Source organism: Lottia gigantea (genome assembly GCF_000327385.1).
Source record: "Lottia gigantea unplaced genomic scaffold LOTGIsca_43, whole genome shotgun sequence".
Lineage (NCBI taxonomy): Eukaryota > Metazoa > Mollusca > Gastropoda > Lottiidae > Lottia > Lottia gigantea.
The window spans coordinates 797,355-810,160 of NW_008709504.1; the positions used below are offsets into that span (position 1 = coordinate 797,355).

Below are 12,806 nucleotides of genomic sequence, written 5' to 3' on the forward strand. Positions count from 1 at the left end.
AATAAATCAGACACAATAAATAATATTTATTCCAATCTTGATAGACAGTATGTCTGGAATTTCATCACAACAGATTGTCAGTCTGTTTTTTTTATACTCTAGAGATCAATCTTTAAAGAGATATTAATGGTATTTTCTTGTATTAATTCAGGGATTTTTAACCTGGGGTAATTTAGAAATTTTAGGGGGTGGGGCTGAGGGGGCAATAAATATTTGGACAATTATAAATTGTCTATTTTGATTAGTTATGTTGGAGGATGTTTTGAGTCAGACCGTATCCAGTATGTATAGTTTATATAATTTACAGTATTATATTTGTATGTTGCGTTGTTCTGTTTTGTTTTGAATCTAGTGTATAAAAATCTACATACTTAAAAAACCTATTGATAACAATATAAAACCAGAGTTCCTTTTTGGTTAAGTCTTTAGAGAAAATTCTTCAAAACCCCAGTGAGGCGTTCAGGTTAAAACAAATCAACCTACTTTATACAACTGATTTAAACTCTAGAGAAACATAAAACAATATCAAAATCTTGAGAAATCAAACCCCACTGGGATAGTTCTAGAGTTTATTTACTAATTCAATTGTTCCTTTTCAAACTGTTTGACTTTTTATTTCTTCCTTGAAAATAGATGTCATATAAAATATTATAAAGAAAATAACCAAGTATACAGGATGATTGTCTTTTTATTTTGAGTTCAGATGGCACGATGTTTTGTCTTCATTAATAATAAATAAAATACTTTAATAAAGGAATAATTAAATCAAAACTAAAGTTATATACATACAAAACTACTTGTAATAAAACTTAGGTATAAATAATATCTTAAAAATAAATATTCTAAGGTATATAAAGTGAAGTTTTACACCAGGTATTTTAGATTGTAACATTAGAGTTTAATAAATTACACTGATATCAACTTTCAAACTCTATCACTAATACATCTATTATAACTCTAGTCTATATTGTTTTTTATAATTTAATCCAATAGAAGGTATACAAGGCCTGATGGTAAAATTAAGCTCAAAAACAATTCAGTTTTGACTTGACTCTTGAGTTATAATCTGTACATGGAGTTTAACTCGCTGAGAAAAACATCACCCAATAGATTGATGTAGCCATCTTAAATTCTTTGCCTTCACAAAAATAAATTTTAAAGACTATACTATGTCTAAGTTTTGTTGGATGATTCGGACTATGTTTGGTGTTAGGATGTATTCAGACGAGTCTCAATGAAAGCACTGGCCTAGGTCACAGAGCAATAGATAAGCTTATAAATTATATGAAAATTAGTTAGTCATTAGTTTGCTGTAAGTTTCCCTGAGTGTAATAAAAACAGAGTTTCAGACTATATAGTGTAGTAATACTATAGTAATATATAATGGTGTTGAAATGGTTTGTGTTTTTTAACTCTGTTTAAAGATGTTTTATTCTCAATGATATATAATCTTGTTGATGTACTTGGTGTATGCTCGATGAAAATTCAGAGAGAAAAACTGTTGTTAAAACTACTACAGAAATTTTTTTATGTTTTACAGAAAAAACATATTTTGAAGCAGGAATTTTTGGAGTAAAAACTTGATTATTTTTAAATAACTATTTTGATGTTTGCTATATTTTGTGAGTTTGAAAGATTTTTGAAAAAATTCAAATTTTAATATTTTTCAAGTTTATTTTTCTAAATTTAGTCGCATTCCATTAAGAAGAAATGTTTCTGTATCAAATAAAAATAGAATTTAATTACACAATTTAAACATCTTAAACAAAATTCACAAGAACTTTCATCAGTCGAACACTTCATTAAAACACAATATAGAAATTTACAAACAATCAACTGATGAACGATCATGTCTAAATTCGGAAAACTTCTCGAGTTTCCATCAAAATTGATTAAACTATCTCCTTGTATTTTTCATTCTAACAATTGAGTTTCCGTAAAGACGAACACATTTTGATTGGTTGTCAAGTATTGTTTGAGCATGCTCAGTTACCGTTATATCAACATCGAACTATTTATCTCTTAGATTAGCCAGGGAAACCATGAAATAACCAATATTCTATCTTAGTAAAAAATTGTTTGACAATTCTATTAAGAAATGTTAGTAAACTAAATGTGAGTCCTAGTGAAAGAAAAACTATTATGAAATGTTGAATAACTAATGATTGGTGTTGGATGCCTGGTGGCTGTGTTTTTAAAGTAAAGAAAGTAGTCCAGTGGGCCGTGCCGCGTCCCTCCCTCCTCAAGCCAGTGAAATATGTTCTTTTAAATAGAAAATTAACCCTCTAAACACTTAAAATTCAATTCAGGTCATATGAAATACATCGTTGGCTTCTAGGGGGTGTAGCTCTGGCAGTCCCCAGACCACAAGCCTTTGGGCCTAGCTCCTCTTCACCCTTCGGATATTTTCTTGTGTGACCACACTTTTTTCTAATTCTTACCTTGTGTAACAAGCCAGGTGAAATACATACTCTTATATTTCAATTTTACATCTTCTAAATCCAAAGTAAGAACAACAATTGACAGCAGAGTCAATCAGAAGTCAAGAGTCAAGTTCAATATTTCCCAATATTGATCATCAACAAAATCTTAAACATCTGGACAAATTTTCATCAAAATCAATAAAAAGACTAAATTGTTGACTATTTCCAAATTTTCTGACTTCCTCAATCCCTAATAAGATCTGAAACTTATGAACAAGTCTGAATTTGTCAGTAAAATCAATTAGAAATTTGAAAGATTAAAGACTAGATTATCTCTAGGTGTTATAATTAAGGTAGTAGTGTTAATTGACTCTCGACAATTTGACAGTAATTAACATACAGTAGGCTTCGCTTTATAATACATTAATTAATATTTCTTAATTAGCTTGTTAATTAAAGATTAAATCTTTGTATTCCTGTCAAGGTCACCTCTAGTTATACAAACATTGGAAGGTTAAAGTTGATTTTATTGAGGGTATAATACATTTCTAGTTTGTCACAGTTTAAACTATAGTTGTGAGGTTTGGGGTTTTAATGCAGGGAAAGATGTCGAAAAATTACACAATGAATTTCTTAGGCGAATATTAAGTGTTCGCAATAATACAAATATTAGTGTTTTACGAGGGGAATTGGGTAGATATCCATTAAATATTATAAGAAAATTTCGTATATTTAAATATTGGTTTGATGTTATATCTAAGCGTAACTTGTAGTTAAATGATGTTTATATCAATTTAAAAACTGACTGTGATAATGGTAAGAAAAATTGGGCATATTTTGTTAAAGTTGAATTAGAAAATCTAGGACTTTCTGATATATGGAATAATCAATGTTATCTCAATGAATCATGTATTGTAATTATTAAAAAACGTATTATTGATAATTTTGTACAAAGTTGGTTTGCTGAAATGTCCTCTTCATCTAAACTTATATATTATATTGAATTTAAGGAGTGTTTTAATTTTGAACCTTAATTGACATTTGTTAAAAACAAGAAGTATGTTGAAATATTAAGTCTTTTTCGCAGTGGAAGTATGAAACTTGAAATTGAAACAGGTCGATTTAAAAAAAAAACCCAAAGAGTTTAGAATATGTAAATTTTGTGAGTTATCTTGTGTAGAAGATGAGTTTCATTTCCTTCTTGTATGTCCTTGTTTTAATCAATATAGATATAATTTTATTCCACAATACTATTATGAGCATCCTGATAAGAGAAAATGTATAGAACTAATGAAATGCTGTGATAAAACTTTAAGGTACAAAATATGTCAGTATCGTTATTTCTCATGGGGACACTGATGTTCACTATTGTAAATAATTTGTTTTTCCTGGATATTTATGCAATTGTATATATCATGTATATATGTTTCATATTATGTAAATGTATTTGTTATTGGGCTAAAGCAATGTTGCTACAGCTGTAATAAAGTTCAAGTTCAAGTTGTCACAGTTTTGTTGTAATTTTTAGTTGAAAAGTGAAATATGGACAAGTTGATGTATTTTACTGAGAGCAGAATTTATTTGTAGTATTCCAAAATCTAGATGTAATATTTGAAATGTGGAGAAAGTGGTATGAATATGTTTAGGTATTTCTATTCATATAAAAAATTAAATTTATTCCAAACTTTTACCTGAAAAATATTAGTTGTCATAGAAAACTCTTTAAGGTAAGAAATATCCTGTTGCCATGGTTATTAAGTTTTCTTCTGAAAATGAAATTCTGCCGCCTCCACGAGAAATCTGCTGCGAGTTAAAATAGTAAATCTAGAATCAGTAAGCTATTGTGAAAATGTCAATAAAATTAGGAACTATTATTGAAAAAAAGTTACTTACTCACTTTTACTCACTATTCACTTTCAACAATTTCTACTAATATTTTACAAATATTCAATATCCAATTTTTATCAATATTTTCAGCATTTTTTGTTTCAATTTATGACAAATTTTTTGTCCACTTCGAACAAGTTTATTTGGCCATTATCTAGTAAACTAATTTGATAAAATATAAAGAAATCAATAGAGATGATTGTTATTTATTCAATTTAATATAAAATTTTTAACTTTTTATCAGCTCAAGTTTTAATGTTATAATCTGATAATAAAATTCTGTAAAATTCTCTTCAAATAGACAGAAAAATAACATTTCAAAATAAAAGTATTTTAACATATAGTGTTAGGGTGTATTGAGACGAGTCTCAATGAAAGCATTGGCCTAGGTAACAGAGCAATAGATAAGTCATATAGTGTTAGGGTGAATAGAATGAATACTTATATCCAATTTTGAAACAGTTTTTGTAGTAGTAATGGTAGCACTGTAGACCTTCGAAATGGTGTCCGGTCAAGACAAACATGACCAAGTCGTCGACAGATTTGACCAACTCGTCGACAAATTACGAGACGACTCGTCGACAGATCATATATTATATTTATGCAGTTTTGTTTTTCTTTACTATGGCTTCACTAAAAACAGATCATATGACAAATATTAAATTGAATTGAGTTGATATTCAATTATTATAAAAATTCGGCAATACAACATATAGATATACATATTTGTAAAACCATTCCTATTTTCAGTGAGGCGTATGTTTTCGTGTAATTCACTCTTTATCTTTTCAAAATGTTTAATTTCCACTGTCATTTTTTTTCAGGTCTTTGAAGCAATAAAAGAAAATCTTCCTGAAATGAAAATTCAATGTGGCATTAGCGACTTCAAAGCTGGTATATGGAATGGTTTTAGATCTAGTTTTCCCGAAATTCCAATAAGGGGGTGTGGATTTCATTGGGGACAGGCTATTTTTAGAAAAGTCCTAGAATTCGGCCTCAAAACTGCATATTTCCGAAAAGATGAATTGTATAAACTTGTCAGAAAAGTGTTGGCCCTTCCATACCTGCCAGCTGAACACATTCGCACAGCCTTTGATAGGCTTAAGGATATACATGCAACAACTGACAATTTAATAGCCCTATTTAACTATATTGAAGATACGTGGATGCGTAATTCCATTTGGGAAGTTAAAGATTGGTGTGTTTTTGGACAGTCGATTAGGACAAATAATGATGTTGAGGGCCTCAACCAGCGGGCTAAACGTGGTGCCATCTAATTCTATATGTTGATCCCACTACTTTATATGGAGGCTGAAATGGTAACAATGATTTGCCGACTAATGTCCGAAAGGAAGATGAAAAGGTTACAGTCAAAACGTGTCAAAACCCAACAGGCCCAAATTATGGAAATTTGTAAGAATTATGAGAATGGAGATTTATCTGTAAATAAGCTTTTAAAGGAAATCGGCCAGGTAGTAGCGCTCTAATAGACATCGATTAGATCTGTTTGTTATGTTGAATATATTATGTAAATAAATGAATTATAAACCCTGCTTCAATAAGAACTCTCTTCTGTCGACGAGTTGACTTATGAAATTCTGTCGATAAGTTGAATTCCGTCGCCGACTTGACCGATAAAATTCTGTGGACGAGTTGGCGTGCCACGACTTGACTGGTATTCTTCGAAATGGTAACAAGGTAATATATTCTTAAAGTTAAGTATAATTTTACCTTCGTTTATTGTCAAACCTGAAAGACTTTTCTCCATCTGATAAGAATTAGTAAAGATATGTAATACCAAGCAGTGTGAAATGAGGAAAATTAGTCAGGAGAGTCTTACCTCTTGTTAAATTTCCCTCTGTTCAGAGTACACATGGCCTCAGTTTACAGTAAAAAAAACCTGAACTCACTTACACTATTTAAATAACAACAAATCTATTTCCGTTCAAATTCATTCACAAATCAAACCATAGAAAAATATTCAACCTTTGATAGAAGTTTTATAAAGATTGTTATAGTTGTATAGAAACATCAAATGTTGTATAGAAAGTGATGAATAAATGATTGAATACACAATGATAATATTCCTATCATGTATCTTGTAGTGATACATAGTGATACATAATAATACACAATGATAATAGTCTTATCATGTATCTTGTAGTAATACATAATGATACATAATAATACACAATGATAAAAGTCCTATCATGTATCTTCTAGTGATACATAGTAATACATAATGATAATAGTCCTATCATGTATCTTGTAGTAATACATAATGATACATAATAATACACAATGATAAAAGTCCTATCATGTATCTTCTAGTGATACATAGTAATACATAATGATAATAGTCCTATCATGTATCTTGTAGTGATACATAGTAAACATAGTGATACATAGTAATACATGACATGACATAACATGAGTCTTTCTATTCCAGTAGATTGAAATAAACTCAGATGAATCAAGTGTCATATATCTGTCACTTCCAAGTTTGAAATGAGCTTTAGTTGGTGGACAATAGAATAGCTGAATTCTCCCTCCTGTTAAGTGAGGTTTCAAAATTTGTATTCCTTTACATTTCATTTTTGTTTTCAAAAATGTCTAGTGTGTTATATTGGAAAATTAACTCTTATTTTCAAACTGAATTAACATGAATACCTGTTAAACTAGCTACAATTTATATACTTTCTAAAGTTTAAATTTAAAACATACCATTGTTAATCCATTTTTTAATCAGTAATATCTTACAAATCCCTGATTTCCTGTCTTGATATTCATTATATTAATCTTATTCACGGTTTTTAGAAAGAAAAAACTTATAAAATATCTATAATAATATGATATCCATCTAGAGGTATAAATAAAGAAAACTAGTAAGTGTTATGCATGGTTTAATATTTATAAAGACAGTTTTATATATACATGGTATTTAACTTATAATATTACAATATACCAGGACCTATATCTTTATACCATGACCTATATCTTTATATATCTACTTAAAGAGGCCTTACCATTTAATATATACCATGACCTATATCTACTTAAAGAGGCATGACCACTATTTATTTATACCATGACCTATATCTTTATATATCTACTTAAAGAGGCCTTACCATTTAATATTTACCATGACCTATATCTACTTAAAGAGGCATGACCATTATTTATTTATACCATGACCTATATCTTTATACCATGACCTATATCTTTATATATCTACTTAAAGAGGCCTTACCATTTAATATATACTATGACCTATATCTACTTAAAGAGGCATGACCATTATTTATTTATACCATGACCTATATCTTTATATATCTACTTAAAGAGGCCTTACCATTATTTATTTTATTATCTAGAAAGGGTATTAAAGGTATAGTACCATGTATAAATCTATTAGTGACAATTATAAATAGTATACTATCAAACTGATAATAACATACTTTATAAAACTTTATTCAGAACAGGAAAGAAACAATATTTTACAAGGATAACAACTTAGGTTCACAGTTAAGGATCCTTTCTACCAGCTGGTCCTTGGACAAACCTCTCGGCATTGATTGTTCCCAGATTATCCGTACCCGTTTACAGCTGGGTCGACTGAAATTATGAGTGAAGATAACTTATTCATTGGACTTTCACACCAACTGAGATTGGAACCCACAGCCACCATTGCCCGACGAAACCAAGCATGTAAAGAACCAACTCTCTAACAGACTGTGCTATAGAACCTCAATTAAAACTTACTGAATTAATAAGCTTATCTATTGCTCTGTTACCTTGGCCAGTGCTTTCATTGAGACTTGTCTCAATACATCCTGATACTAACTAAGAAATTTATAGAACTAGCTTTCTAGCCTAGGCCTGTGTTTTTTTATCAGAACTTATTATATCACCATATAATATAAACTATAAACCAAATTTTAACACATTATCCAAACTTTAAACTTTCCTCTTTTTTTCAACTTTAACAGAAAATCATGCAGTTTTCATATATGTTACACATAAAAAATATAATAGAAAAATCATTTTAACAGTTTTATTTCCATTAACAACTCTTTCTACCAGTTTTAGCTTTAAAAAAACTTGAGAAATGATTTTAGAATTATGTTTTAGGGTTTATTTAAAAAACATGTGACGATCAAATTTCACAAGCTGAATTTAACTTAGTGAGTTATATTCACTATAATCTCTTGAGAAGACTTGCTCGACAAACACTCAGAAGCACTGGCTCACCTCCCCCACCAAATTTTAGGTGTCTATGCCCATCAAGGGTTCAATGGTCATACAATAGCTTGTAATACTGGGGTCAATCAGACCTGCAATTCCACTAAAACTAAGCATTTATTATCTGTAAAAGCTACTGTAAAATTGCTAGAGTTTTTGTAGAAAAAGAAACAATAAATTTCATGAATAACAAATAATATTTCATAATTAGGAGATTTCTTTCAGAAGAATCATATCAATAATAAAAATAGGGAAATATTAAATTTGTATTGGATAATCATCTACTTTCGGTCCAAGGAAACACTTGATGATTCAAACACTGACAATAAGGAAGGTCTAGATCTAAAACCACAAATTTCGTAACAATTTAATTTCAACTAGACATCAATATCATGGCAATAAAAACCAATCCTGTAAATAGTTTTAGAAATTTTGAATCAAAGTTACAATATTTCATAGAAATAACAGTTTAACAAAAAATCTAAACCGAACCTCAACAATCTTCAATCGATTATTTGACAGGGATATGAGAGGACACTTTCCCATCTGACACCATGGTCAATGCTTTTGAGTACATCTTAAACATTTGATATCTACTACAGTCTGACATTTTCTCCTGAATACTTTTGGGTTTTTCAAGTTGGTTCTCCCTGTCAGTGATGCAAGTTGGAGAGAATGACATGGAGAAAATGTCTTGTCTTTAGGTTGAGAAAATAAACTAAAAACAAACCATGCATGTTCTTGATCCTTCAACAGTTGGAATCGAAAACAAGAAGATTAATGTAGCTTTTCATAGAAATTCACCCTAATTGCACACTGCATGGCTTATTGCCTGTCTTTATTAATCAGATGTAGACAAACAGGATATAAAACTCAAAATTCATTAAAATTCTCTTCCAGTTAGACATGACTGGTAAATACAGTGAAACAGCGACCCTGATATAATAAATTGGAAATATTAGTAAAATGAGTCATTGCTATAAAAATTTAACTCCTGCTGAGTTGCTGATATTTTTAAAGTAGTATTTAGCCGCGAGGTTTATTCTAACGACAGTCTCACTGCCATCGTGTCATGTCATTTAGCAATCTATAAATAGACATGATCTAATCTGGATTAGGTCATTGATAATCTACCAATTAAAACAGATTAAATAATTTAAGCTCTTTTTCCTTCCATACAATATAATATTGAGTGATAAAACACTTTACAGTTAAACAACTAATACAGATATTTAATATATCATTGTGTGAAGTTTATAAGTCTAGGTTCCTACCATGTAGGCAAATTAAAATTTGTATATGAGCAAAACAATTAATTAAAAATCTCCTCCAAACCCAAAGAGAAGTACCATCAGGTGTTTTGAATGTAACTTACTTAACAAATATTGTGGAATAAAGGTGGCTCAAGGGGAGAGGGTAAAAGACCTCCCACCCTCCCTAATTTTTTCAAGGGGAGCATGCCCCCAGACTCTTTATAATTGAAGAGTATGATTTACGATATATATTCTATCTGGTACCAACTGTAACAATCAATCAATAAACAACCAATCAGAAGAGATTATAAAGTATGTGGTACAATGTTGTACCATACAATGTTTGATGTTAGTATTTTAAATACCAGGTGTATTTTACTCCTATCTTGTTTATTTGGTGACAAATTATGTAACTAAATAACAAATCTATAAAAGAGTGAAAAATAGATTGAAATGTAATAGCTGTAATGGCAGTGAAGAAATTTAATTGTTGCCATGACTTCTCGTTTGTTTTCAGGGTGACTGTCTAATAAAATTTTATCATGGTAACAAAAAGTTTTAAAAAACTGATATCTTACTTATATTTATACCAAGACTATGTTTTTCAAAATTTTATTATGGTAATATTTAATCAGAGTTATTGCCACTGACAAATTTCTTTATTGAGTCTTTATAATTTTTCAAAACATGGATTAGCAGTTTATTCATATTGAAAGTTACTTGCTTGTTTTTGATTTTCTATTTCCGTTAAATTTTTCATATTTCAAATCCAGTTCAATAATTTTTGTGTGTAAGAAATTATCTAGTTTCCTTCTTTAATATATATACTATACTATATATTTCTAGAGACAATTGTTCATGGCATAAAATTCTACATTCCTGACTGGATTTTATAATACAGATATAAATATTAATAACTTATAGATAATAGGGGTTGGTTAGTAACTAACAGTGTGGTCTACTCTCGGAAACATTGATCATGGCATCAACAAATAAATATTCTTCATTCCTGACTGGATTTTATAATACAGATATAAATATTAATAACTTATAGATGATAGGGGTTGGTTAGTAACTAACAGTGTGGTCTACTCTCGGAAACATTGGTCATGGCATCAACAAATAAATATTCTTCATTCCTGACTGGATTTTATTATACAGATATAAATATTAATAACTTATAGATGATAGGTGTTGACAATGAGCTGACTCTCTGGCTTCAGATTCAGCCATGTTTTTATCTTTCAGAGGAGGATTTGAACCAACACATCATATCATTACTGTAGGGTTGTTACTATCAGTAACCTAAGATATTATAATAACTTTCACCCTTGAAGAGATCATAGTCTAAATAGTTACAAGGATCCCTAGTTGACTGTCAAATACACAATTAAACACACCAAGTTTTACTTGTAACAAATTATTTCTGTTAAACTTATAAAACATTATTGTGATGTAAACTATGTGTTGAAATGTGGTGGTCAAACCTGTCTTACAACCAACTGATAAATCAGAACTGAAAACTGGTCTAAGATCATTATCTTACCAACAATTAAATACATTTAACTTGTAACATTCTTCTTGATCTACCATCTTACACACTCACTGTTTTATTCTTCTTGATCTACCCTCTTACACACTCACTGTTTTATTCTTCTGGATCTACCCTCCTACACACTCACTGTTTTATTCTTCTTGATCTACCCTCCTACACACTCACTGTTTTATTCTTCTTGATCTACCCTCTTACTCACTCACTGTTTTATTCTTCTTGATCTACCATCCTACACACTCACTGTTTTATTCTTCTTGATCTACCATCTTACTCACTCACTGTTTTATTCTTCTTGATCTACCCTCCTACACACTCACTGTTTTATTCTTCTTGATCTACCCTCTTCCATCTTACTCACTCACTGTTTTATTCTTCTTGATCTACCATCTTACTCACTCACTGTTTTATTCTTCTTGATCTACCATCTTACTCACTCACTGTTTTATTCTTCTTGATCTACCATCTTACTCACTCACCGTTTTATTCTTCTTGATCTACCATCTTACACACTCACTGTTTTATTCTTCTTGATCTACCATCTTACACACTCACTGTTTTATTCTTCTTGATCTACCATCTTACTCACTCACTGTTTTATTCTTCTTGATCTACCCTCTTACACACTCACTGTTTTATTCTTCTTGATCTACCATCCTACACACTCACTGTTTTATTCTTCTTGATCTACCCTCCTACACACTCACTGTTTTATTCTTCTTGATCTACCATCCTACACACTCACTGTTTTATTCTTCTTGATCTACCATCTTACTCACTCACTGTTTTATTCTTCTTGATCTACCCTCCTACACACTCACTGTTTTATTCTTCTTGATCTACCATCCTACACACTCACTGTTTTATTCTTCTTGATCTACCCTCCTACACACTCACTGTTTTATTCTTCTTGATCTACCCTCTTACACACTCACGTTTTATTCTTCTTGATCTACCCTCCTACACACTCACTGTTTTATTCTTCTTGATCTACCATCTTACTCACTCACTGTTTTATTCTTCTTGATCTACCCTCTTACTCACTCACTGTTTTATTCTTCTTGATCTACCCTCTTACTCACTCACTGTTTTATTCTTGATCTACCCTCCTACACACTCACTGTTTTATTCTTCTTGATCTACCATCTTACACACTCACTGTTTTATTCTTCTTGATCTACCATCCTACACACTCACTGTTTTATTCTTCTTGATCTACCATCCTACACACTCACTGTTTTATTCTTCTTGATCTACCCTCTTACACACTCACCGTTTTATTCTTCTTGATCTACCCTCCTACACACTCACTGTTTTATTCTTCTTGATCTACCCTCTTACACACTCACTGTTTTATTCTTCTTGATCTACCCTCTTACTCACTCACTGTTTTATTCTTCTTGATCTACCCTCTTACACACTCACTGTTTTATTCTTCTTGATCTACCA

At 30.4% G+C, this 12,806-nt stretch overlaps 1 protein-coding gene across 1 annotated transcript; it reads left to right on the forward strand.

Moving 5' to 3' along the window:
• Positions 1–3,797: 3,797 nt before the first annotated feature.
• LOTGIDRAFT_59281 (hypothetical protein) lies at positions 3,798–7,320 on the forward strand (the record flags this gene model as incomplete). Its single annotated transcript, XM_009060495.1, has 2 exons — positions 3,798–3,872; positions 7,201–7,320. Coding segments are annotated over 2 exons (195 nt in total), but the record flags the coding sequence as incomplete, so codon positions are not given.
• Positions 7,321–12,806: the final 5,486 nt, after the last annotated feature.